A 25484-nucleotide genomic window follows, 5' to 3' on the forward strand; every position below is an offset into this window, starting at 1 on the left:
TAAGGCCAGCAGCTTTGGCTTTTTAATACATTTGTTCCTTGTACAGCTGGCACTTTAGCTAGCTCATCTAGACTTTTACACCCATTCACACTCTTCACGCACTTTGATGCTTCAGTTTGTCTAAAGCCTCATAGGTGTTGACAGCTTAAAAATGTACTTAATCATGATTGTGGCTTTATTTTTAGTTTTGTAATAATGATTTGTCAAAAAAAATCAATTGGGTGGCATCTGTCGACAGACGTGTCACATCACCACAAAGACTGGCAACTACTGATATAGAGTTACAAATAGAGAAGAGCCATAAAACAGGCAGGTCTGTTTATGTAGTATTTTATAACCTTTAATTCAATTTTTCCTAAGGGAGTGCTGAGAAGAAGAGATCAAATCCAGGTTGAACTTGACGTCAAAGTGGATGCTCTGGTGAATAGAAAAGCAGATAGAGAGACTGTAAGTAAATGCATCTAGTTGTTTGTTGTACCTGTACTGTGACGTGTGTACAGTATGTGTAAGATGTGGGTGTGTGTAATAAAATATATATATTTCTCCGGCAGGGTCCACAGGTTATCCACAGGATAACATTGGGATATGAAGTAGCGACAGCGGAATGGCACTAAATGGTCAAAGCTTTCGGCCTCCCAGAATGCAACTGGCCCGTCCATATATCCCCGCCTCCTGGCTCAGGCAATTCAGTTTTTTGTTGATGCGGCAGGAGGCAGACCATGGTCAATGGGCTGCTGGTTTTAGCAGCCATAAGCTTTTTTATTTTATTTTTATAGTCTTACTATATTTTTTGAGCGATCTTTCTAAAAAAGCATTTTATATGTACCTTAGAAAGAGTTGCTCTTACAACTCCCCGCCGGGTCGCGACAACGCTTACCCACGTGTACAGTGCTGTTTCGGCAGGCATTTGTGTAGGCTGTACTAGCAAGTCCAGCAGACATTACCAGGCTGTGGCCAGAGCACGGGGAGAAGGTAAGGCATCGGTTCCGCTTAGTAGAGAAAACGCGAGACACAGCAGCACTGTTTCAGGATGGAGACTACCGAAGAGTCGCTGACGCTGCTGCGACATCGGGTGCACCAGCGCTAGGCCTCTGGATCATAGGCTCCAGGGGTAGGATGAGGCCGCTATCCCAAAGGTTGATGGCAGCAGTTGGTCGCCCCTCCCCCTGGTTCATGACCAGTTTCTTCTGAGTTTCCCGCCATGAACTGAGTTCCTGCTTCCGTCTGAGACGCTTTGTATCTAAACGGACCCAGTCGCAGCATAGGCAGCTTTATGACTGGTGCGTCGGTGTTCACTTGGGTTTGTGTGTTCACTGTAGGTTCACGGGGCGATTGTGTACACTAATAGCGTCTGGATCCACTCAGCTTTCACTAACGTATTGATCGATCCTGGAAGCGGGGTGAAGTCTCCCTGTATCCCACTCTGCTGAGCCGGGTGATACAGCACTAAGTCTCTATATACCTTTGGTACGAATAGTTGGATAAGTGCCTGATGCATATGAGTCTGTAAACTATTGCTGCGGTTTTCTTTCGCTGTGCGACTAAATACGTTTAAACTCCTATATAAGGTAATGCAGTAATATGTTTCTCCTACGTACTTGAAATGTATCTGTAGTTGATTATGTGCTCATATTGCTTATTATACTAATGTATAACCTGTGACTGATTGCTAGTGTGATTGCTCACTTTACTATTTTCTGTCAGTTTCTGTGTATTCCGATCCTCAATGCTGGTGTAAAGTAGGGAGGGATCGGATTGTATGTCACTTTAACAAATTTCAAAGTGATTGCAGTCAAAATTTGTGCAGTTAACACTGTAAAGGTGTGTGATTTATTTATCGTGTCTAAGAGAGGCAAGGGTGAGGAGGATACACTCTTCACAGCAGCACCAACACTCATGTCATGTTTGTCTTGCAAAGCTGGCTTAACCTCTCAGGATCTGGTTCAAAATGGATTATGTGCAAATTGTTTCAGCTTTCACCAGAGCCTCTTGAATAATCCAAGGCATGCACAGGTTCAAGTTGAACCCCCATGGGCTACTTTTGCACAGACATTATCCAGTATAGCTGAGCCGATAATGCCAGCTCCTATACCATTGATAGGTTACCCTATTAACACTTACATGCAACATTCCACCTGGGGGTTATCACAACCAGTACAGGAATCGGCGGCCTCTCAACAGAAACAGGCTGAAAGGCTGGTGGTAAGTAAATCACATAGACATGAAACAACTTTTTCACAGTCTACACATGTTTCAGATGAGGACTCGTCTGAGGATGAGGACTCATCGCACTCTGGGTCTGCATACAAAGATGAGGAGGAAGGTCTCAGTTCAGTGGATATTCCTGAGCTAATTAGTGCTATGAAAGCCATTCTGTCCTTAGAGGAGGCAGCAGAGCCTTCGTTAAAATCTAAGGCACCTGTGTTTAAACGTCCCAAAATAATTAGAACTGGGTTTCCTGAGTCAGAACAGCTGACGGAAATTATGCAAGAGACTTGGGTTATACCCAGTAAGAAGTTTAGAATTCCAAGGAAATGGAATTCCCGTTATCTTCTTCCAGTTGGGGACTGTTTAAAAAGGGAGGTGACTCCAAAAGTAGATACACATGTCTTCCGATTGGTGCGAAAATCTACATTACCTCTGCCTTCAACATCATTAAATGATGTCACGGATGGGAAAATAGATGGTTTTTCTTAAAATCATTTTCTCCTTGTCTGGGGCAATAATAAGACCAGCCATGGCTTCGGCTTGGATAGCAAAAGCAGTGGCAGCCTGGGCTTGATACATTGGAGGATGACCTTTCAATGGCATCTAGAGAGTAAAAATCCCATATTGCACATATCAAACAGGCACCTATTTTTATTGAAGAAGCAGCCTTGGTTATGGGTACAATTGCCTCTCAAGTATCCGCCTTAGCAGTAGCAGCTCGCAGAGCGGTTTGGCTACGTACATGGAAAGCTGACTCTTGGAGTCTCTGCCTTTTACTGGAGATATTCTTTTTGGTAAAGAATGAAACAGTGTTTTGAAGGTAGAAGCTAACTCCAAGAAAGTGACGTTTCCTTCCGCACATAAATACAGCCTAGATTTCCAGATTTTCTGCCCTTTCGGACTCAAGGAAAAGCAAAAGGAAAGGGTTATGGCAGACGGTCTCAATCTGACAAGTCTGGTAAGACTAAAAAACATTGGGCTACCAGAGGTCCGGCTTCCAAATCAAGATAAACCATCAGCCTGATGGTGCGGGCCTCCACCTGGGGGAATTCAGGGTGGGAGGCCGACTTCTTCAGTTTGCACAATCTGGCAGCAGTCTACAACAGATGCCTGGGTGCAAAAAGCGGTATCTCACTGTTATGCATTTGCTTTCAAGAAACACTTTCCTCAAAGGTTTTTTTTTGTACCAGCTCGTCATACAGTGGAAACAAAGGCCAGGGCTTTGCAAGAGGCGGTTCAGAAGTTGCTTCAGTCAGGAATGATAATTCCAGTTCCTCCTGTACAGCGAAGACAAGGTTTTTATTCCAACCTGTTTCTAGTCCAGAAGCCAAATGGGTCGTACCGGCCCATACTCAATCTCAAAGTGCTGAACAAGTACATTTGGGTGCCTCGGTTTCATATGGAGACTTTACATTGCATTATTTTGGCCATGGAGGCTTTTATGGTATCCCTGGATATCCAGGATGCTTAGCTTCATGTTCCTATAGCACTGTCCCATCAGCACTATCTCAGGTCTGCTATCCTCCAGAAACATTTTCTTTTTCAGGCCCTACCATGGGGACTGGCCACAGCTCCCAGAGTGTTCACCAAATGATGGTGGTAATGGCATCTTATCTCCGTCAGCAGGGGATAAGGATATTTCCATACCTCGACATTTATTAATCCTGTTTCAATCTCAGGAATTGCTTCAGTGTCATCTGCGGCAGACAATAGCTTGTTTGCAGAGACAAGGTTGGCTCATAAATTGGGCAAAGTCGTCTCTGGTTCCGTCACAACGGATGACTCACTTGGGGTTTGTGTTGGATTCGAGTCTTCAGAGAGTAATTTTATCTCTGAACAATATTTCCAAAATTCAGTCAAGGATTCAGGAGCTGCTACACAGTCAAAAGGTATCCATTCACGCTGCAATGCATGTGATGGGGTCGATGGTGTCGACATTCGACATGGTGGAGTATGCTCCGTTCCACTCAAGGCCTCTGCAACGTCTGATCCTTTCCAAGTGGAATGGTTTTCATGAGACATTAAAAACGCAGACTATGGTACTTCCTCTGCAAGTAAGGAGGTCATTAGCTTGGTGTCTGCAGACATCCCATTTGGACAAAAGGAGACCCTTTTGGCTTTTGGATATCAGATTGGGAAATATTGACAACGGATGCCAGCCTTCAGGGCTGGGGAGTGGTGTCAGGAAGGAGTTGCTTCCAGGAGCAGTGGACCAAGGAAGAGAGTTGCCTGCTCATAAATATATTGAACTTCAGGCCATATATATGGCACTTATTCAGGCAAAGAACGTCCTTCAGGGGAAACCAGTCCAAATCCGCTCGGAAAATGCAACGGCAGTAGCGTACCTCAACCATCAGGGAGGAACTCGCAGCCAAAATGCAATGATTTAAGTAAGTCGCACGTTAAAGTGGGCAGAACTTCATCATCAAGCCTCGTCCGCAGTGTTCATTCCGGGAGTCCTAAACTGGGACGCTTATTTTCTCAGTTGACACACCATTCATGCAAACAAATGGGCTTTACACCCCGAGGTCTTTGAGATTCTGGTAGACAAATGGGGGTTACCGGAGATAGATCTCATGGTGTCCCAGTCAGAACAACAAAGTTCCCGCATACGGGTCAAGAACAAAGGATCCCAGAGCGATCTTTGTGGATGCCCTATTGGTGAGATGGGACTTTCATTTGGTTTATGTGTTTCCTCCAATCTCCTTATTACCCAGGGTGGTGAGAAAGATAAAGCAAGGAAAGGGTGCCGTGATACTAATAGCTCCGGCTTGGCCCAGAAGACATTGGTACACAGATCTGGGGAGGTTGTCTATGGATGCTCCATTCCTACTCCCTCAACGTCCAGATCTACTGTCTCAGTTTCCTTGCTATCTCAAGCACCTGGATTGACTGTCTTTGACGGTGTTGCTCTTGAGATTTCCATCCTGAAAACAAGAGGATTCTCACAACAGATAATTCAAACAATGCTCAGAGCAAGGAAACCTTCCTCAGCTCACACTTATCACCGAATATGGCAAGACTATATTCAGTGGTGCAGTGACAGGAAATTTGATCCAAGGTCTTTCAGAGTTTCCAGAGTCCTAGCATTCCTTCAGTTAGGAATGGACAAAGGTCTAAGGGTGGCTTCATTGAGAGTGCAAGTGTCAGCATTGACTGTATGGTTACCAAAGAAAATTGCTAACCTACAGGATGTGCACACTTTTTTCCAGAAAATGCTGCACATTCAACCTCCTTTTGTTCCTCCTACAGTGCCTTGAGACTTAAGTTTAGTCCTACAGGCCCTTCAAATTGCCCCATTTGAACCACTAAAATTAGTGGATTTTAAATGGTTGACAGCTAAAGTTCTCTTTCTACTGGCTATTGCTTCAGCTAGAAGAGTTTCAGATTTAGGGGCATTGTTATGTCGCCCTCTTTTTCTGATTTTTTTTTTATCCAGATAGAGCGGTTCTCAGAATCAAATCTGGGTATCTTCCTAAGGTGGTGTCTAAATTCCACCTTAATGAAGAATTTGTAGTCCCGGCCTTCCAGGGCCTGGACCTTTCTGCGGGAGATGCATCGCTGGACGTAGTCCATGCTTTAAGGATCTACGTGGATCGTACCAGTGCCATCAGAAAAACAAACACCCTCTTTGTTCTCTACGGATTTCACAAGAGAGGATGGCCTGCTGACAAGCAGACACTGGCGAGGTGGCTTTGAATTACTATTTCAGAAGCATATTCTCAAGCTGATCTCCCTGTTCCGGCTAATGTCTCTGTTCACTCTACTCGTAAGGTAGGTCCGTCATGGGCAGCACAACGTGGTGCTTCAGCAGAACAGATATGTAAGGCAGCCACATGGTCTTCCATTAACACATTCATTAGACATTATGCCTTTGATACCTCTGCCTCTCAGGATGCTGAATTTGGGCAAAGGATTCTCCTGTCCAATCAGGAGCGTCCTCACCACTAAATTGCTTTGGGACATCCCAATGTTATCCGGTGAATAACCTGTGGACCCTGCCAGAGAAATAATCGATAATCGTTATGGTAGACTTACTGTTGATAACTCTATTTCTCCTACATCCGCAAGATCCACAGGGATCCCACCCTAACGCACCTGATTTGAGGATCCTTTCACTTAATAACCTCTTCCTTCTTGTACGGAAGGGTGTGCATGTGTGTTCTTCTCGCCTGATTAGGGCTCTCTATGATGCTCCTGCCTTGAGCTTTGGAAAACAACTAAATTGCCTGAGCCAGCCGGCGAGGATATAGGGACGGGCCCGCTGCATTCTGGGAGGCGGAAAGCTTTGATCGTTTGGTGCCGATCCGCTGTTGGTACCTCATATACCAATGTTATCATGTTGACTTAGGAGAAATAGAGTTATCAATGGTAAGTCTACCATACCGTTTATGTGTGTGTGTATGTATGTATGTATGCATGTATGTATGTATGTTCCCCTGAGGAAGGATTAAGTCCGAAAACGGCTGTTTGGGAGGTCTACCGTGTTTACCTGTGCTAGCCAAACGATGAGTATATGACGAGCCTTGTATCTTTATGCACTTTTAAGGAGTAAATACAGCATTTTTGACACAAACTACAGTGTGCTGGTCCTGTCTATGTGGCTGCGTGGGCATGAGATGTTATACTAACTTTATTGACCGGACACCTGGATCATTCTTCTGAGAGTGTCAGTGCGGCTTCCCGGATTCTCTTTCTGTGATCATTTTATATATATATATATATATATATATTAAGAATGCCAAATTGATTTCTCACAAAATATTTAAAATGCCCGCTCTAATATATATTGTAAACGCCTGCACCTCTTATTGCCATATCCCATGAATGTACCCACACATTTTCTGAGTTCTGGCGGTGACCACAGGTGTGGCAGGTAAGCACCATTAGGTGTGTTTAAATAGAGCACACAAGTGAACAGGAACTTAGGCACTTTATACAGGCGTACTTTGCACATGGCACTATGGCACTTTGATGACTGTTCCCCTGAGGAAGGATTAAGTCTGAAAACGGCTGTTTGGGAGGTCTACCGTGTTTACCTGTGCTAGCCAAACGATGAGTATATGACGAGCCTTGTATCTTTATGCACTTTTAAGGAGTAAATACAGCATTTTTGACACAAACTACAGTGTGCTGGTCCTGTCTATGTGGCTGCGTGGGCATGAGATGTTATACTAACTTTATTGACCGGACACCTGGATCATTCTTCTGAGAGTGTCAGTGCGGCTTCCCGGATTCTCTTTCTGTGATCATTTCATATTAAGCATTGGAGCTGCACCACTATTGGACTTTTTAATGTTTTTATAAACTTTTGGGTTTTTTTTTTGTTTTTTTTTCCGAGTGTTCCTAATTGATTTTTCACTCAGTATATGATGGAGAATGATATTGGTAATCTTACAGGAACCAAAAGATTTCTTGAGAAAGATGTTAGTCGTATTTTATTTAACACAACGGATCAGCTTGCCTTTGATGTAGATTCACCAGCCGAAGTAAATAGTGATTTGCTTAAATTACGCAAAAGGTTGATTGAATTAGAATTGCATGGTTTAACACTCTCACAATATCATAAGGAGAACCTCATCCCGAGAGGGTTGAGGATTAGAAACCAACCAACTATTGGGCGTAATAGCAAAGAATTCTGTAGGCAGTGGTGCCAGATATTAAATCAGTGCAGCTTTGATTTAATGGTGTTAATTGTACAACAAGTAAATTCAGATATAGATAATGTGAAACGAGAAATAACCTTATGTGAAGCCCAGGGTCTTGCCATTTTAAAAGCTGACAGTACAGTGGACTGGCTGGCACAGCTTGACGAGAATTTGGTCTCATTTAAAAATGAATTGTTAGCTTTTAAGAAGACCAAGTACAAAAAAGTTAAGGACGACTACAAAGAGCTCAGGGTATATCCGTGGGTCTTTGCCCCGCTAAATCGTAGACCTTGGAGATCGGGACAAGGTTATAGGAAGAGGAATGATGTACACTTTACTGATTTAGACTCTCAGACATCACATAGTGACTCGGATACCTCCACTCAGGGTAAGAGCTCAACGTCTTTTTTAGGCGGAAGAGCAAACACCAGGAGTTATGTGAGGGGCAACAGAAATCCAAAAAACCTTGCAGACGGGGAGGGCAGAGACATAAAAGCCACAGGAAAAGGTCAGAGGGGAGGCAGGAGGTAGCAGTGTTGAACTTATCGACCTATTCACCCACTGATTTAGAGATATCTGTCTTATCCAAGGGATTGACTCATGTACAGACATATCACCAAAATAAATTTAACTGTGAAATCGAACTGTACAAATTTCAAAGGCAGTTAAGACTCAAAAATCATTTTTTCAGGAAAGGTGAACATGAGGATAGATCAACACTGTTTAGGGGTAGGAGTACCTTTGAGCCACCTGCAACAAATGCCTCTATAGAAACATTTATGAGGCTTGTACGGAGTGAAACTTTATCCTCTATACAAAATACCAGGCTACGATTCTCCAATATGTCTAGACAAGAAACGGAGGCCGTTAAGAGCCTACGTGACAATCCAGGAATAGTCATACGTCCCGCCGACAAGGGCGGGGCGATTGTCTTAATGGATAGACAAAATTATATTGATGAGATATCACGCCAACTCTCTGATGTGACATGTTATAAACTTCTGCCCGGTGATCCGACAGAGCGCTACAAGAGAGAGATCGATTCTATCATCCTCTTGGGTAGGTCTAATAACTGGATTGATGAAATGACTGTGGACTTTTTGACACAAGAATTTCCTATAATCCCGTTAATTTACGTGTTACCCAAAGTGCACAAAACGCTAGACAAGCCTCCGGGTAGGCCTATAATCTCCTCGAGGGGATCGTTGGGTCAACCTATATCCCAGTACATAGACCACCATTTGCAGCCGGTGGTACAGGCTACTCCTTATTATATCAGGGACACTACAGATTTTTTGTGCAAGTTAAAAGCCACTGGTCCACTGGCACCTGGATGTATACTGGTGACACTAGATGTCACCAGTCTATACACGAATATTGGTCATGAGGAAGGTATTGCTGCTGTCAGGAATGTTGTTGGTCACAGTCCACAGTATGAGGGTCCTCCACTGGAATTTTTATTGCTTTTGATTGAAGTGGTTCTACACAAGAACTACTTCTTATTTAATAATTCATTTTTTTGCAGCTCAAGGGTACGGCGATGGGGTCTAATATGGCCCCATCTTACGCCAATATTTTCATGTACCAGTATGAGTTATTACATATCATGGGTGATCCCATATTTTCACGGTACATTAAGTTATATGTACGTTTTATTGATGACTTATTCATGCTGTGGACTGGTGGCCAGAAATTATTAGATGATTTTGTTGATAAGCTTAACAATTTACCGGGATCGATCAAATTCACCAGTGCCAGTAGTGATGTTGAGATTAATTATTTGGACGTTCTGGTGCGTATACAACATGGGACATTGACGACTGGCATGTATAGGAAGCCCACTGACAAGAACTCTCTCCTACTTGCCTCAAGCTTCCATCCGGTAGCGTTAAAGAAAGGACTGCCGTATTCGCAGCTGATTCGGGTCGCAAGAATTGTCTCTGATAGAGCGACATTGCCTAATGCTCTACAATCTATGGGTGACAAATTTGTTGAGAGGGGTTATGATGCAAGGGAAGTGAAAGAGGCGATAACCCGTTGCCTACAATTACCCCGGGAAGAACTTTTGAAACCCCAACAGAGAAAAAAGAACAACAGAATGGTATATACCAGCACATATTCAATTTCCTCTAACAAGGCTCGTCAGTCCATCTTGAAACACTGGCATATATTGCAGACCGATCCAGTGATGAAACATTTCTGTGAAGAGACACCTTTATTTGGCTATCGCTGTAGTCATAATCTGAAAGAGGAGGTGACTTTTTCTGATATCAGCCCCAGAGTTGGCAGGGGTAACAGATGGCTACAGCTACAAAAGGGTGCCTTCAAATGCCATAGCTGTGTGAATTGCAGCTTCATGATGATAGGAAAGACATGCAGTCATCCTACTAAAGGAACAGTATACCCGTTACGTTTTCGGATGTCATGTGACACTAAATTTGTGACATATTTGATACTTTGTCCCTGTGGGAAAATGTACATAGGGAAAACGATACGTATGCTGAAGGAGAGGATAGCCATGCACAGATCCTCTATAAAAAAGGCGTACCAAAAAATGGATGGAAGCACGCCACCGGTGGCTAGACACTTTGTGGCCATGGGGCATAAATTGAGTGAATTTAAATTTATGCCTATTGACCATGTACCGCCTCTGAGGAGAGGAGGGGATAGGCATAGACTGCTATTACAACAGGAATGTCGGTGGATTTACATGCTTGATGCGATGGTCCCCAATGGACTAAATGAGGAATGTTCATTTGCTTCTTTTTTATAATACTGGCACTGGTGATAGAATGAAGATCCCTTCAGTGACATTGTTATGCATAATGAGCTAGCTTGTGGTCTCTGGACTTAGCTAATAGGTTGTTTCGGAATCATTCTCCATATTTTAGATTTTTTCATGATTTCAGCTCCGTCAATACTGTCATGAATCGGGGTATGTGGTGATCGGTCCCCCTTGTCTAGATAAGTAGTGGAGACATTCTTTGTTAATTCATGGACCTGTTGCATGATAGTATTGGGGGGTGTTCACTTGGTTAGTTAGATGGTGAATATGTGTATGGTGTTTTGATATGTTATTTGTATACTGCTATAGGTGCAACCTGCGACACCTGGTCCCGGGCATGCTCCCTGTCGGTCGGGACTTTGTTCTCCCTGCGGGGCTGGAGCCTGTGCCGTCGGTGGGACGCATGATGCGTTCCACGGGTCCGGACTTCCGGTTGGGCGGCGCATGCGTGTCGCGCACCCGGACTTCCGGCCAAGTGGGTCGCTGGCGTGCGTTCCGGCGGCGGTGGGTCCCGGCCAGGCAGGGGGATGGGTCTGAGCGGAGGTGAGTGATGGCGGTGACCACAGGTGTGGCAGGTAAGCACCATTAGGTGTGTTTAAATAGAGCACACAAGTGAACAGGAACTTAGGCACTTTATACAGGCGTACTTTGCACATGGCACTATGGCACTTTGATGACTGTTACCCTGAGGAAGGATTAAGTCCGAAAACGGCTGTTTGGGAGGTCTACCGTGTTTACCTGTGCTAGCCAAACGATGAGTATATGACGAGCCTTGTATCTTTATGCACTTTTAAGGAGTAAATACAGCATTTTTGACACAAACTACAGTGTGCTGGTCCTGTCTATGTGGCTGCGTGGGCATGAGATGTTATACTAACTTTATTGACCGGACACCTGGATCATTCTTCTGAGAGTGTCAGTGCGGCTTCCCGGATTCTCTTTCTGTGATCATTTTATATATATATATATATATATATTAAGAATGCCAAATTGATTTCTCACAAAATATTTAAAATGCCCGCTCTAATATATATTGTAAACGCCTGCACCTCTTATTGCCATATCCCATGAATGTGCCCACACATTTTCTGAGTTCCAAAGCTCATTGATGTCTATATTTGTTATTAAAAAGGATATGTATTCAATATATATTACAAAGTACAGTATACCTATATAGGTGAGTAGACCGTTCTACTCAACTTGACAAAGAGGCACACTTGGCCCCGAAATGTTGGTGTGCGAAAGATTGTGTTTTTAATACACGTGATTTGCCATTTAAACAGACTCTGAGTGCCGGCGTATTTTGTTATATTGTACATGCTTTTCACAGAAAGCATTGGAGCACACACAGTGACACGGGATCAGTACGAAATCCCGGCGGTCGGAATACCGACACCGGGATCCCGACTGGCACAATCCCGACAGGGGAGCAAGTGCAACGCAGCACCTTGCGGGCTCGCTGCGCTCGCCACGCTGCAGGCACAGTGCCTCGCTACACCCGGCACACTAATTTATTCTCCCTCTATGGGTGTCATGGACACCCACAGAGGGAGAATATGTCGGGATTCCGGTGTCGGTATTTCGGCCGCCGGGATTCCTTCCGGCGGGATCTTGACCGCATCCCAGTGACACAGAGGAGTGCCGACCTATATACAGGAGATATATAAAAATATGTGTAAGCATAAAATGTTATCTCTTGTTAAAGCCATGCCTTGCCAAAGTACAGTATTAGGCATGCAGCTGCCAATGACGAGGATCCCTGGCTCTGAGAAGTCTGAGTGATACACTTCATGTCTATGTGCAACCTAGAATTATATCCACTGGATGAAAGGTTATTGTTATCTCCTGGAATACCTTACCATAAGGTCTGGCGTGGCCACGCTATTTCATCTTAACGGAAGACTCTACATTTGGATGCTAAATATTAGCATACTGGCTAAATAAATATAGCCACTGACCATTATCTACTGCCTATATCGGAGAGATTTAACAGGAAATCTATTGGGGATTGTACCCGCACTGGGATACCAGCTACGGGCTTACTACTGCTAACTGTTGTTCCGTGTGAAAATGACTAATTTATAAGCTTTAGGCGCTTTGTAACGGTCTGCTGTCAACACTCTGCATTATTAGCGCTACCAGTTAATGAGGCTCTTTAACTGGTAACACAGTTTGCTATAATTTTTAAGACCGACAGAGAGCTGATAAACATGTTTCTTTGTGTTAAGCCACAAGTTGGAATCTGGAGCAAGTTTGATCTATTTACAATAATAACAATATTATTGCAAGCTCTAGTCAGGAGGGTGTGAGAGTAAAGAAAGACAAGATATGTGATGTTATGTGTACTGTAGAGGATGTAATTAGATTAGATAGGGAAGCACTGAAGGTTATGTGGGTGGGTCTGGAATTTGATAGGCTTGTCTGAAGAGGTGAGTTTTCAGGGAACGTTCAAAGGTTTGGAGACTAGAGGTGAGTCTTATTGTGCATGGCAGGGCATTCCACAGAGAGGGTGAAGCCCGGATAAAGTCCTGTAATTTTGAATGTGAACAAGTAATGGGTGTGGATGAGAGATGCAGATCTTGGGGGTAATTCCAAGTTGATCGCAGCAGGAATTTTGTTAGCAGTTGGGCAAAACCATGTGCACTGCAGGGGAGGCAGCTATAACATGTGCAAAAAGAGTTAGATTTGGGTGGGTTATTTTGTTTCTGTGCAGGGTAAATACTGGCTGCTTTATTTTTACACTGCAAATTAGATTGCAGATTGAACACACCACACCCAAATCTAACTCTCTCTGCACATGTTAAATCTGCCTCCCCTGCAGTGCACATGGTTTTGCCCAACTGCTAACAAAATTCCTGCTGCGATCAACTTGGAATTACCCCCCTTGTGCAGAACAGAGAGGTCGGGTAGGGAGATATTTTGAGATGAGTGAAGAGATGTATGTTGGTGCAGTTTGGTTAATAGCCTTGTATGTAAGTAAATGTATTTTATATTTAATACGGTTGAATACCGGTAACCAATGTAGGCACTGACAGAGCGGATCTTCAGATGATGAAAGTCTAGCGAACAAGATTAGCCTCGTAGCTGCATTCAAAATAGATTGTAGTGGTGAGAGTCTGTTTGGGAAGACCAGTCGGGAGACTATTAAAATCATCAATGCAGGAGACAATGGGGGTAATTCCGAGTTGATCGCAGCATCAAATTTGTTAGCAGTTGGGTAAAACCATGTGCACTGAAGGGGGGGGGGGGAGATATAACATTTGCAGAGAGAGTTAGATTTGGGTGGGTTATTTTGTTTCTGTGCAGGGCAAATACTGGCTGCTTTATTTTTACACTGCAATTTAGATTTCAGTTTGAACACACCCCACCCAAATCTAACTCTCTCTGCAAATGTTATATCTGCCACACCTGCAGTGCAAATGGTTTTGCCAAACTGCTAACAAATTTGATGCTGCAATCAACTTGGAATTACCCCCAATGAGAGCATGGATTAGAGTTTTTGCTGTGTCTTGTGTAAGATATTGTCGTATTTTGGATATGTTTCTTAGATGTATGTAACATGATCTTGAGACAGATTGAATGTGGGAAGTAAAGGACAGTTCTGAGTCAAGAATGACACCTAGGCAGTGAGCTTGTGGGGTAGGGATGATTTCTGAGTTATCAACAGTGATAGAGATATCAGGTTGGTAACTACTATTGGCCGGTTGAAATATAATTCATTCTGTTTTGGAAGTATTAAGTTTGAGGTGGCGAGATGTCATCCAAGATGAAATGGCAGAAAGGCATTCAGTGACACAGCCCAATACAGATGGTGACAAATCTGCGGAGGATAGTTAGATTTGAGTATCATCTGCATTCAGATGGTACTGAAATCCGAAAGAGTTGATTAGTTTTCCAAGAGATATGGTATAGATAGAGAAAAGCAGAGGACCTAAGACTGAGCCTTGCAGTACTCCAACTGAGAGAGGTAGCAAAGAGGATGTGGAATCAGAGAAATGAACACTGAAGGAGCGATTTGATAAGCAGGAAGAGAACCAAGAAAGGGCTGTGTCCTGAAGCTCTAGGGATTGTAGTGTTTGTATGAGAAGAGAGTAGTCAGCAGTATCAAAAGCAGCAGAGAGATCAAAGAGAACAATTAGTGAGAAATGACCTTTAGATTTAGCAGTGACCAAATCATTCACTACCTTAGTCAGTGCTGTCTCTGTGGAGTGTCGGGCACGAAATCCTGACTGAAGTGGGTCCAGTAAGCTGTGTGAGTTAAGAAAGTGTGTGAGGCGAGTGTAGGCTAGTCTCTCAAGTAGCTTGGAGGGCATGGGAGCTGAGAGATGGGTAGTTTGAGAGAGAGTTAGGATCAGAGTTTTGTTTTTTTCAGAATGGGAGTAATCACTGCATGCTTGTACAGAGAAGGAAATATACCAGTAGACAGAGAGAGATCACAGATTCTAGTTAAGGTTGGGATGAGCACAGCAGACAGAGCTTTACTATTTTGTGAGGGTATAGAGTCAAGGGGAGAGGTAGTAGAGTAGTCAGATTAGAGTGCAGATACTTCATCTTCATTTGTAGGATCAAATGATGAGAAGGTGTTAGAGGGTTCAGGAAGGGAATTGAGCAGGTCACTGGCTCTGGAAGAGCATACCACTTCATTTCGGATCTTATCAATCTTGTCCTTGAAATAGGAAGCAAGATCTTGCGCACTGATAGTGGCTAGTGGGTTGGATGAGGGAGAGACAAGGAGTGATTTAAATGTATTAAAAAGTCACTTGGGGTTAGAGGTTTTAGCAGAGATGAGCGATTGGAAATATGTTTGTTTGTCCAGAGCATTACGATAAGAGTGGTACATGGTCTTATATGTGAGAAAGTCACTTGAACTACGAGATTTACGCCACTGGCGTTCTACTTTACGTGAGTTTTTATAGGTGTCTTGTGTATTTAGAGTGCCACGGTTGACATCTAAGTCTACGTGGAGTGTGATGGGTAGCCGGAGCCAGCAGTCTCAGGAGAGATGAATGTAGAAATTGGTGAGAACAGTGGTTTCAGTGAGGTAGATAGTTGTTGAAAATTAATAGCGTTAGTATTTCTGTGACGGCTTGGCAGACTTCAGGGACTTTGAAGTAATGGAGGAGAGCATGCAGGTGATAAGGTTGTGATCTGAGAGAGGGAAAGGAATGTTAGTGAGTTCAGAAACAGAGAATAGTCTGGTGAAAACAAGATCAATGCAGTGGCCCTCCTGATGAGTAGGGGAGTCGGTCCATTGAGAGGAGGTTAGAGAAAGTAGTTTGGAGGCATTGAGAGATTGTGGAATGTCAATAGAGATATTGAAATCGCCCATAATGATGGTGGAGATGTCAGAGGATAAAAAAAGTGAGGGTGCCAAGCAGAAAAATCTTCCAGAAACTTTTTGGGTTACCCAGGTGGGCGATAGATAGCTGCAACACACAGAGAGAAAGTTGTGAAAATCCTAATAGAATGTACTTCAAATTATGTAAATGTGAGTGAGGGAACAGGTGGTAAAGTGTGTAAGATTTGGACAGTAATATTCCAACGCCACCTCCTTTACTGTTGCCAGGCCTGGGGCTGTGTGTGAAGTGGAGGCCACCATGTGACAGTGCTACTGGGGAGGCAGTGTCTAATTGTGTGAGCCATGTGTCTGTTATAGCAAGCATATTGAGCGTACATTCCATAAAGCACATTTTAGTGACTTGGTTGGAGATGGGAGACACGTGATGTTTATAAGATTTGTTGGATTTATATTCCGTTGTGAATCAGCTGAATGTGAGCGTGGTATGTGGCTGGGACCTGGATTTTGGGATATGTCACCAGCTAGTAGAAGCAGAAGAAGAGAGAGAGAGGTATAGTTGGGGGAGGTGTGTGATAGTTTCTTATGGTGACAGGTTGAGGATGTCACAGTTAGTGTACATAGATAGGTTAAAAGCTCATGAGTGTTAATAAGAGGGGAGTGGATTAATGAGGCTGCAATGTGTACAGAGTGATGAATAACAGTAATAGTGAAGGATGATGCCATTTTATAGAGGATACCATGAAAAAACAGTTTGTGGTACATGGTGTTTTTTAAATACAAGTATAGATAGTTAGGTAAGTGCGTGAGGAAAATGCAAGTTAAATGGTGAAATTATCTACTTTCCAATGTTTTTAAATGTTTGTTCAACTGTTGATTTAACTGTTATTTTAAAATTCTCCTAACTTTGTAATTTCCAAGCTTCGTATATATCCGACAACTGCCCCATAAGATTTCTATTTCTCTGGGCTGTCAGCGCTGTATGTCAGTGTGACATCACCTCCTAAGCAGTGTCGCATTCTCCCACGGCTTAGTTCCTGGCTACTTGCGGCAGATACGTCCCGGCTTAGGCACAGAGTCGCAGACTGCTCTCCAGGTTCACGTGGCTGCTATGGGAAGGAGGTAAGAGGGTCCCTCAGGCGGGAACCGCCATTAAATTGCGTTCCATCCACGACCTCGGGAGACGGGTTGCGGCGCTGACATAGACGCTGTCATTGGGCAGGGACCCTAATAGACCACCAGGGCATTGGCGTACAGGTCGGGTGTACTAACGCCCCATTTAATAAGGCTAACTAGTACCTGGGGTAGTACCTGGGGTGGAGTCCAGCATAGGGGAGATGGCGCTTGACCTGTAGCCCCTCCCCCGGCCCAGGGCGTTATCTCCTCGCAGATTTCCCGCCCTGGAGCTGCCTCACACTCTCCCTCACTCCCTGACTGAGATGCTGGGCACCATCTTCACAGCATAGCAGCAGCAGATCTCCGAGATTGCAGGGCAAGGTCTCCCTTGTAAAGCCACCTGTACACAGCACTGAGACTTTACAAACACTTAAGTATCCTACATGTCTTGATACAGACCGCGTAGGTTGAATAAGAGCCTTTACAGAATATATTGTTGAAGTATTCTGATATATCCTCCAGTCACTGACCACGCTGTGACCCAGTGTGCTTCGCTGAAAGAGATTTAACAACGGTAAGTTCTTACCATAAATCTCCTTTTATATATATATATATATATATATATACAGGGGTCCCTGCACTCTCACAAACCACAGCCAGCTACTAGGGTGCCAATCAAAGTCAGAACCCCCTAAGGGGTGTGACCCAAAGTACAATACAGTATTTCTCTGACGTCCTAGTGGATGCTGGGACTCCGTAAGGACCATGGGGAATAGCGGCTCCGCAGGAGACAGGGCACAAAATAAAAGCTTAAGGATCAGGTGGTGTGCACTGGCTCCTCCCCCTATGACCCTCCTCCAAGCCTCAGTTAGATTTTTGTGCCCGGCCGAGAAGGGTGCAATCTAGGTGGCTCTCCTGAGCTGCTTAGAATAAAAGTTTAGTTAGGTTTTTTTTTTATTTTCAGTGAGTCCTGCTGGCAACAGGCTCACTGCATCGTGGGACTAAGGGGAGAAGAAACGGACTCACCTGAGTGCAGAGTGGATCGGGTTTCTTAGGCTACTGGACACTAGCTCCAGAGGGACGATCACAGGTTCAGCCTGGATGGGTCACCGGAGCCGCGCCGCCGTCCCCCTTACAGAGCCAGAAGAGACGAAGAGGTCCGGTGAAATCGGCGGCAGAAGACATCCTGTCTTCAGACTAAGGTAGCGCACAGCACCGCAGCTGTGCGCCATTGCTCTCAGCACACTTCACACTCCGGTCACTGAGGGTGCAGGGCGCTGGGGGGGGAGCGCCCTGAGACGCAATATAACAGAATACCTTAGGTGGCAAAACAGAATACATCACATATAGCTCCTGGGCTATATGGATGTATTTTAATCCCCTGCCATTTTACACAAAAAAGCGGGAGATAAGGACGTCGTGAAGGGGCGGAGCCTATCTCCTCAGCACACAAGCGCCATTTTCCCTCACAGCTCCGCTGGAAGGACGGCTCCCTGACTCTCCCCTGCAGTCCTGCTTCAGAATCAGGGTAAAAAAGAGAAGGGGGGGCACGTTTGGCAGCAAATAAATATATTAACAGCAGCTATAAGGGAGTAACACTTATATAAGGTTATCCCTGTATATATATATATAGCGCTGGGTGTGTGCTGGCAGACTCTCCCTCTGTCTCTCCAAAGGGCTAAGTGGGGTCCTGTCCTCTATCAGAGCATTCCCGGTGTGTGTGCTGTGTGTCGGTACGCGTGTGTCGACATGTATGAGGAGGAAAATGATGTGGAGGCGGAGCAGTTGCCTGTGTTGGTGATGTCACCCCCTAGGGAGTCGACACCTGACTGGTTGATTGTATTTAAACAATTAAGTGATAATGTCAGCAATTTGCAAAAAACTGTTGACGACATGAGACAGCCGGCAAATCAATTAGTGCCTGTCCAGGCGTCTCAAACACCGTCAGGGGCGCTAAAACGCCCGTTACCTCAGTGGGTCGACACAGACCCTGACACAGATACTGAGTCTAGTGTCGACGGTGACGAGACAAACGTAATGTCCAGTAGGGCCACACGTTACATGATCACGGCAATGAAAGAGGCATTGAACCTTTCTGACACTACAAGTACCACAAAGAAGGGTATTATGTGGGGTGAGAAAAAACTACCAATATTTTTTCCTGAGTCAGAGGAAATAAATGAGGTGTGTGAAAAAGCGTGGGTTTCCCCCCATAAAAAACAGCTAATTTCTAAAAAATTATTAGCATTATATCCTTTCCCGCCAGAGGTTAGGGCGCGTTGGGAAACACCCCCTAGGGTAGATAAGGCGCTCACACGTTTATCAAAACAAGTAGCGTTACCGTCTCCTGATACGGCTACCCTCAAAGAACCTGCTGATAGAAGGCTGGAAAATATCCTAAAAAGTATATACACACATACTGGTGTTATACTGCGACCAGCAATCGCCTCAGCCTGGATGTGCAGTGCTGGAGTCGCATGGTCGGATTCCCTGACCGAGAATATTGATACCCTGGATAGGGACAATATTTTGTTAACTATAGAACATTTAAAGGATGCATTACTATATATGCGTGATGCACAGAGGGATATTTGCACCCTGGCATCAAGAGTAAGTGCTATGTCCATCTCTGCCAGAAGAGCGTTATGGACGCGACAGTGGTCAGGGGATGCGGATTCCAAACGGCACATGGAAGTATTGCCGTATAAAGGGGAGGAGTTATTTGGGGCTGGTCTATCGGACCTGGTGGCCACGGCAACGGCTGGAAAATCCACCTTTTTACCCCAGGTCACTCCACATCAGCAGAAAAAGACACCGTCTTTTCAAACTCAGTCCTTTCGTTCCCATAAGTACAAGCGAGCAAAAGGCCACTCCTTTCTGCCCCGGGGCAGAGGAAGAGGAAAAAGACTGCACCATGCAGCCGCTTCCCAGGAGCAGAAGCCCTCCCCTGCTTCTGCCAAGTCTTCAGCATGACGCTGGGGCTTTACAAGCAGACTCAGATATGGTGGGGGCCCGTCTCAAGAATTTCAACGCGCAGTGGGCTCACTCGCAAGTGGATCCCTGGATTCTACAGGTAGTATCGCAGGGGTACAAACTGGAATTCGAGGCGTTTCCCCCTCATCGGTTCCTGAAGTCTGCTTTACCAAAGTCTCCCTCCGACAGGGAGGCAGTTTTGGAAGCCATTCACAAGCTGTATTCCCAGCAGGTGATAATCAAGGTACCCCTCCTGCAACAGGGAAAGGGGTATTATTCCACGCTGTTTGTGGTACCGAAGCCGGACGGCTCGGTGAGACCAATTTTAAATCTGAAATCCTTGTACACTTACATAAAAAGGTTCAAATTCAAGATGGAGTCACTCAGAGCAGTGATAGCGAACCTGGAAGAAGGGGACTATATGGTGTCTCTGGACATCAAAGATGCTTATCTCCACGTCCCAATATACCCTCCTCACCAAGGGTACCTCAGGTTTGTAGTACAAAACTGTCATTATCAGTTTCAGACGCTGCCGTTTGGATTGTCCACGGCACCTCGGGTCTTTACCAAGGTAATGGCCGAAATGTTGATTCTTCTACGAAGAAAAGGCATTTTAATTATCCCTTACTTGGACGATCTCCTGATAAGGGCAAGATCCAGGGAACAGTTAGAAGTCGGAGTAGCACTATCTCAGGTAGTGTTACGTCAGCACGGGTGGATTCTAAATATTCCAAAATCGCAGCTGATTCCAACGACACGTCTACTGTTCCTAGGAATGATTCTGGACACAGTCCAGAAGAAGGTGTTTCTCCCGGAGGAGAAGGCCAGGGAGTTATCCGAGCTAGTCAGGAACCTCCTAAAACCAGGACAGGTCTCAGTGCATCAGTGCACGAGGGTCCTGGGAAAAATGGTGGCTTCTTACGAAGCGATTCCATTCGGAAGATTCCATGCAAGAACGTTTCAGTGGGATCTACTGGACAAATGGTCCGGATCGCATCTGCAGATGCATCAGCGGATAACCCTGTCGCCAAGGACAAGGGTGTCTCTCCTGTGGTGGCTGCAGAGTGCTCATCTACTAGAGGGCCGCAGATTTGGCATTCAGGATTGGATCCTGGTAACCACGGATGCCAGCCTGAGAGGCTGGGGAGCAGTCACACAGGGAAGGAATTTCCAGGGCTTGTGGTCAAGCATGGAAACATCTCTTCATATAAACATTCTGGAACTAAGGGCCATTTACAATGCCCTAAGTCAAGCAAAACCTCTGCTTCAGGGTCAGGCGGTGTTGATCCAATCGGACAACATCACGTCAGTCGCCCACGTAAACAGACAGGGCGGCACGAGAAGCAGGAGGGCAATGGCAGAAGCTGCAAGGATTCTTCGCTGGGCGAAAAATCATGTGATAGCACTGTCAGCAGTGTTCATTCCGGGAGTGGACAACTGGGAAGCAGACTTCCTCAGCAGACACGACCTTCACCCGGGAGAGTGGGGACTTCACCCAGAAGTCTTCCACCTGATTGTAAACCGTTGGGAAAAACCAAAGGTGGACATGATGGCGTCACGTCTAAACAAAAAACTGGACAGATATTGCGCCAGGTCAAGGGACCCTCCGGCAATAGCAGTGGACGCTCTGGTAACGCCGTGGGTGTACCAGTCAGTGTATGTGTTCCCTCCTCTGCCTCTCATACCAAAAGTACTGAGAATCATAAGAAGGAGAGGAGTAAGAACTATACTCGTGGTTCCGGATTGGCCAAGAAGGACTTGGTACCCGGAACTTCAAGAGATGCTCACGGACGAACCGTGGCCTCTACCTCTAAGAAAGGACCTGCTACTGCAGGGGCCTTGTCTGTTCCAAGACTTGCTGCGTTTGACGGCATGGCGGTTGAACGCCGGATCCTGAGGGAAAAAGGCATTCCAGAAGAAGTCATCCCTACTCTGGTCAAAGCCAGGAAGGACGTAACCGCAAAACATTATCACCGCATTTGGCGTAAATATGTTGCGTGGTGTGAGGCCAAGAAGGCCCCTACAGAGGAATTTCAACTGGGTCGTTTCCTTCATTTCCTGCAAACAGGACTGTCTATGGGCCTAAAATTGGGGTCCATTAAGGTTCAAATTTCGGCCCTGTCGATTTTCTTCCAGAAAGAACTGGCTTCAGTACCTGAAGTTCAGACTTTTGTAAAAGGGGTGCTGCACATACAGCCTCCTTTTGTGCCTCCAGTGGCACCTTGGGATCTCAATGTTGTGTTGAGTTTTCTAAAGTCACATTGGTTTGAACCACTTTCCACTGTGGACTTAAAATATCTCACATGGAAGGTGTCGATGCTGTTAGCCTTGGCTTCAGCCAGGCGTGTGTCAGAATTGGCGGCTTTATCATATAAAAGCCCTTACTTAATTTTTCATTCTGACAGGGCGGAATTGAGGACTCGTCCTCAATTTCTACCTAAGGTGGTTTCTGCATTTCACATGAACCAACCTATTGTGGTACCTGCGGCTACCAGGGACTTAGAGGACTCTAAGTTGCTTGACGTTGTCAGGGCCTTGAAAATATATGTTTCCAGGACGGCTGGAGTCAGAAAATCTGACTCGCTGTTTATCCTGTATGCACCCAACAAGCTGGGTGCTCCTGCTTCAAAGCAGACGATTGCTCGTTGGATTTGTAGTACAATTCAGCTTGCACATTCTGTGGCAGGATTGCCACAACCAAAATCAGTAAAAGCCCATTCCACAAGGAAAGTGGGCTCATCTTGGGCGGCTGCCCGAGGGGTCTCGGCTTTACAACTTTGCCAAGCAGCTACTTGGTCAGGGGCAAACACGTTTGCTAAATTCTACAAATTTGATACCCTGGCTGAGGAGGACCTGGAGTTCTCTCATTCGGTGCTGCAGAGTCATCCGCACTCTCCCGCCCGTTTGGGAGCTTTGGTATAATCCCCATGGTCCTTACGGAGTCCCAGCATCCACTAGGACGTCAGAGAAAATAAGATTTTACTTACCGATAAATCTATTTCTCGTAGTCCGTAGTGGATGCTGGGCGCCCATCCCTAGTGCGGATTGTCTGCAATACTTGTATATAGTTATTGTTACAAAAATTTGGGTTATTATTGTTGTGAGCCATCTTTTCAGAGGCTCCTTTGCGTTTATCATACTGTTAACTGGGTTCAGATCACGAGTTGTACGGTGTGATTGGTGTGGCTGGTATGAGTCTTACCCGGGATTCAATATCCTTCCTTATTATGTACGCTCGTCCGGGCACAGTATCCTAACTGAGGCTTGGAGGAGGGTCATAGGGGGAGGAGCCAGTGCACACCACCTGATCCTTAAGCTTTTATTTTGTGCCCTGTCTCCTGCGGAGCCGCTATTCCCCATGGTCCTTACGGAGTCCCAGCATCCACTACGGACTACGAGAAATAGATTTATCGGTAAGTAAAATCTTATTTTTCCACAGCCGTGGAAAGAATAGCACTCTCTAGATTTAATCAACCAAGTGAACAATATTTAATGTAAAGGTCAATCTCACAGTTCCATAAGGCGATTTCCTCCTCCAACGTTTCGGTCCACACCAGGACCTTTGTCAAGGAGTTAACAGCTCAGTCAAATGGTCAGCATAACATCACAGATCAGTAGTGCAAAATAACTGGAACCAGAGATGCTGCCTCACCGGCCCCAGTTTTAAACCAGGACTAATTGGTCTTTTGGTCACGCCCCCCTCATTGTGAAGGTGCTGTGGAACGCAACAGTGGAGCGCAATTACGTCACTTCCGGTGTCCCCGTAAGTGTGTACGACAGATATAATGTATAAGATGAAGATAAGGTCAAACTTATGTACATATAAACACTACTTTTATGGCCCAGAACTGGCTGCTGTGTATAACGCTAGTGCCAGTGAGTTCCACTGCACACAGCGGGAGACTCCGATATAGGCCGGAAGTATCGCGTATCCATCGCATCGTTTAACAGTGATGGATCTTTTTATAACATCCATCACTCACCATTATCTATTAAAACACTCTGTATGGCCGTTTGAGAACGCCCACATTGATAACTTGAGCACCTCTGTATATACATATTCAGTGAGATCGTTTTCCCCCTCCATTGTACAGTATTTGCCCCGTTGACGGACGCACAGCTGTTAGCCGTGCAGCGCATGCGCAGTGTGACAGACCGATGGACTGACATATTTGATTTCAGATAAGCTGTTTTTATTCTTTTATATGGTACGGGCAACTATTTACTTTATGTTATACCAAATAAATGTGTGTTTTTTTAAACTTTACTACACTATGGTCGTTTTGCTTCTCATTTTTTGCATTTGGGCGATCATGAGAATTGAGCCTTTGGACATCTGAGCGACCCTGTATCCAGAAAATTAATTATCAGAATCGGGGAAAAATTTTGGATCTCTATACGCTGCTTAAAGGTGGTTTAAGACCACTGATTACAGTACACCTCCCACTTATAGGGTGTTTTTCTTATTGGTGGAGGTTGATCATACTATCAGTATTGCACTAGGAGGCGCCTTTTTTCACTTTGTTTTGTAGATTTTAAGAAGACCTGTCTGAACAGCGGGCCATTTGGAAAACTAGGCAGCCACCCTGTAAATTATAGGGAAAGTGCTCCGAATTAAACTTATACGCTACTAATCCTGCAAATTGCCTGGAGGAAGGTTTCCTACGCGCCAAATATCACCCCTTGGAGATTATATATATATATATATATATATATATATATATATATATATAGTACTCCCAGCTCCGGCACTCCTCAGGTGAATCAAGAATACTTTGCCGGGTGCCCTCCAACACTTAGTCATCCAGGCTAAGTGCTTGTTAAATACTTCTCCAGCGGCGGCACTCCGGACTTGTAAGAATTACTCAGAGTCCGCTATTCAAAGCAACGTTTCAGCGCTCTGCGTATATACGGCTTGATAAAAGCGCCGCAGAGCGCTGAAACGTTGCTTTGAATAGCTGACTCTGAGTAATTCTTACAAGTCCGGAGTGCCACCGCTGGAGAAGTATATATATATATATATATATATATATATATATATATATATATATATATATATGTTTATACTAGTTCAGTAAGTGATTGTGTGCCTGTATCTGCTGTGTGGTTTCCCAGACATAACTGTCACTGTGTTCTGTACCCTGGGCTAGGTGCGTCGGAGTCTTATAATATAGTATTACACAGTATTTATCAAATAAGTATATTCTACTGTGTTACAGTCACATAATACCAGGTTCTATCCGCAAGTATTGGTTTTTGTTTTGCTTCATGGTACTATAATAGCCCTGTTGCATGTATCTCATAATGTCTGACAGCTGTAAATCAGTGGACGCTCCTGTATCATGCAGAGCAGGCTCCAAAGATTTACTAGAGGGAGAAGTGTTATATGATGGTCTCTGTATCTGTGTCATGCACTTCTCAGTCAGTCCGCAGCTCCTGCACCTACACAGGAGCCACC

The 25484-nt window shown here is 44.9% G+C and overlaps 1 protein-coding gene across 2 annotated transcripts in view; it reads left to right on the forward strand.

Annotated features, from left to right (window-relative positions):
* SNX7 (sorting nexin 7) overlaps window positions 1–25484 on the forward strand; it is a 246637-nt gene that overhangs the window by 163207 nt on the left and 57946 nt on the right. For both annotated transcript variants that reach the window (XM_063939845.1, XM_063939844.1), the window contains exon 7: window positions 361–447. In XM_063939845.1, the coding sequence (XP_063795915.1) occupies window positions 361–447 (87 nt within the window). The remainder of the gene's footprint in view (window positions 1–360; window positions 448–25484) is intronic.

Source organism: Pseudophryne corroboree, chromosome 9, assembly GCF_028390025.1.
Source record: "Pseudophryne corroboree isolate aPseCor3 chromosome 9, aPseCor3.hap2, whole genome shotgun sequence".
Taxonomy (NCBI): domain Eukaryota; kingdom Metazoa; phylum Chordata; class Amphibia; order Anura; family Myobatrachidae; genus Pseudophryne; species Pseudophryne corroboree.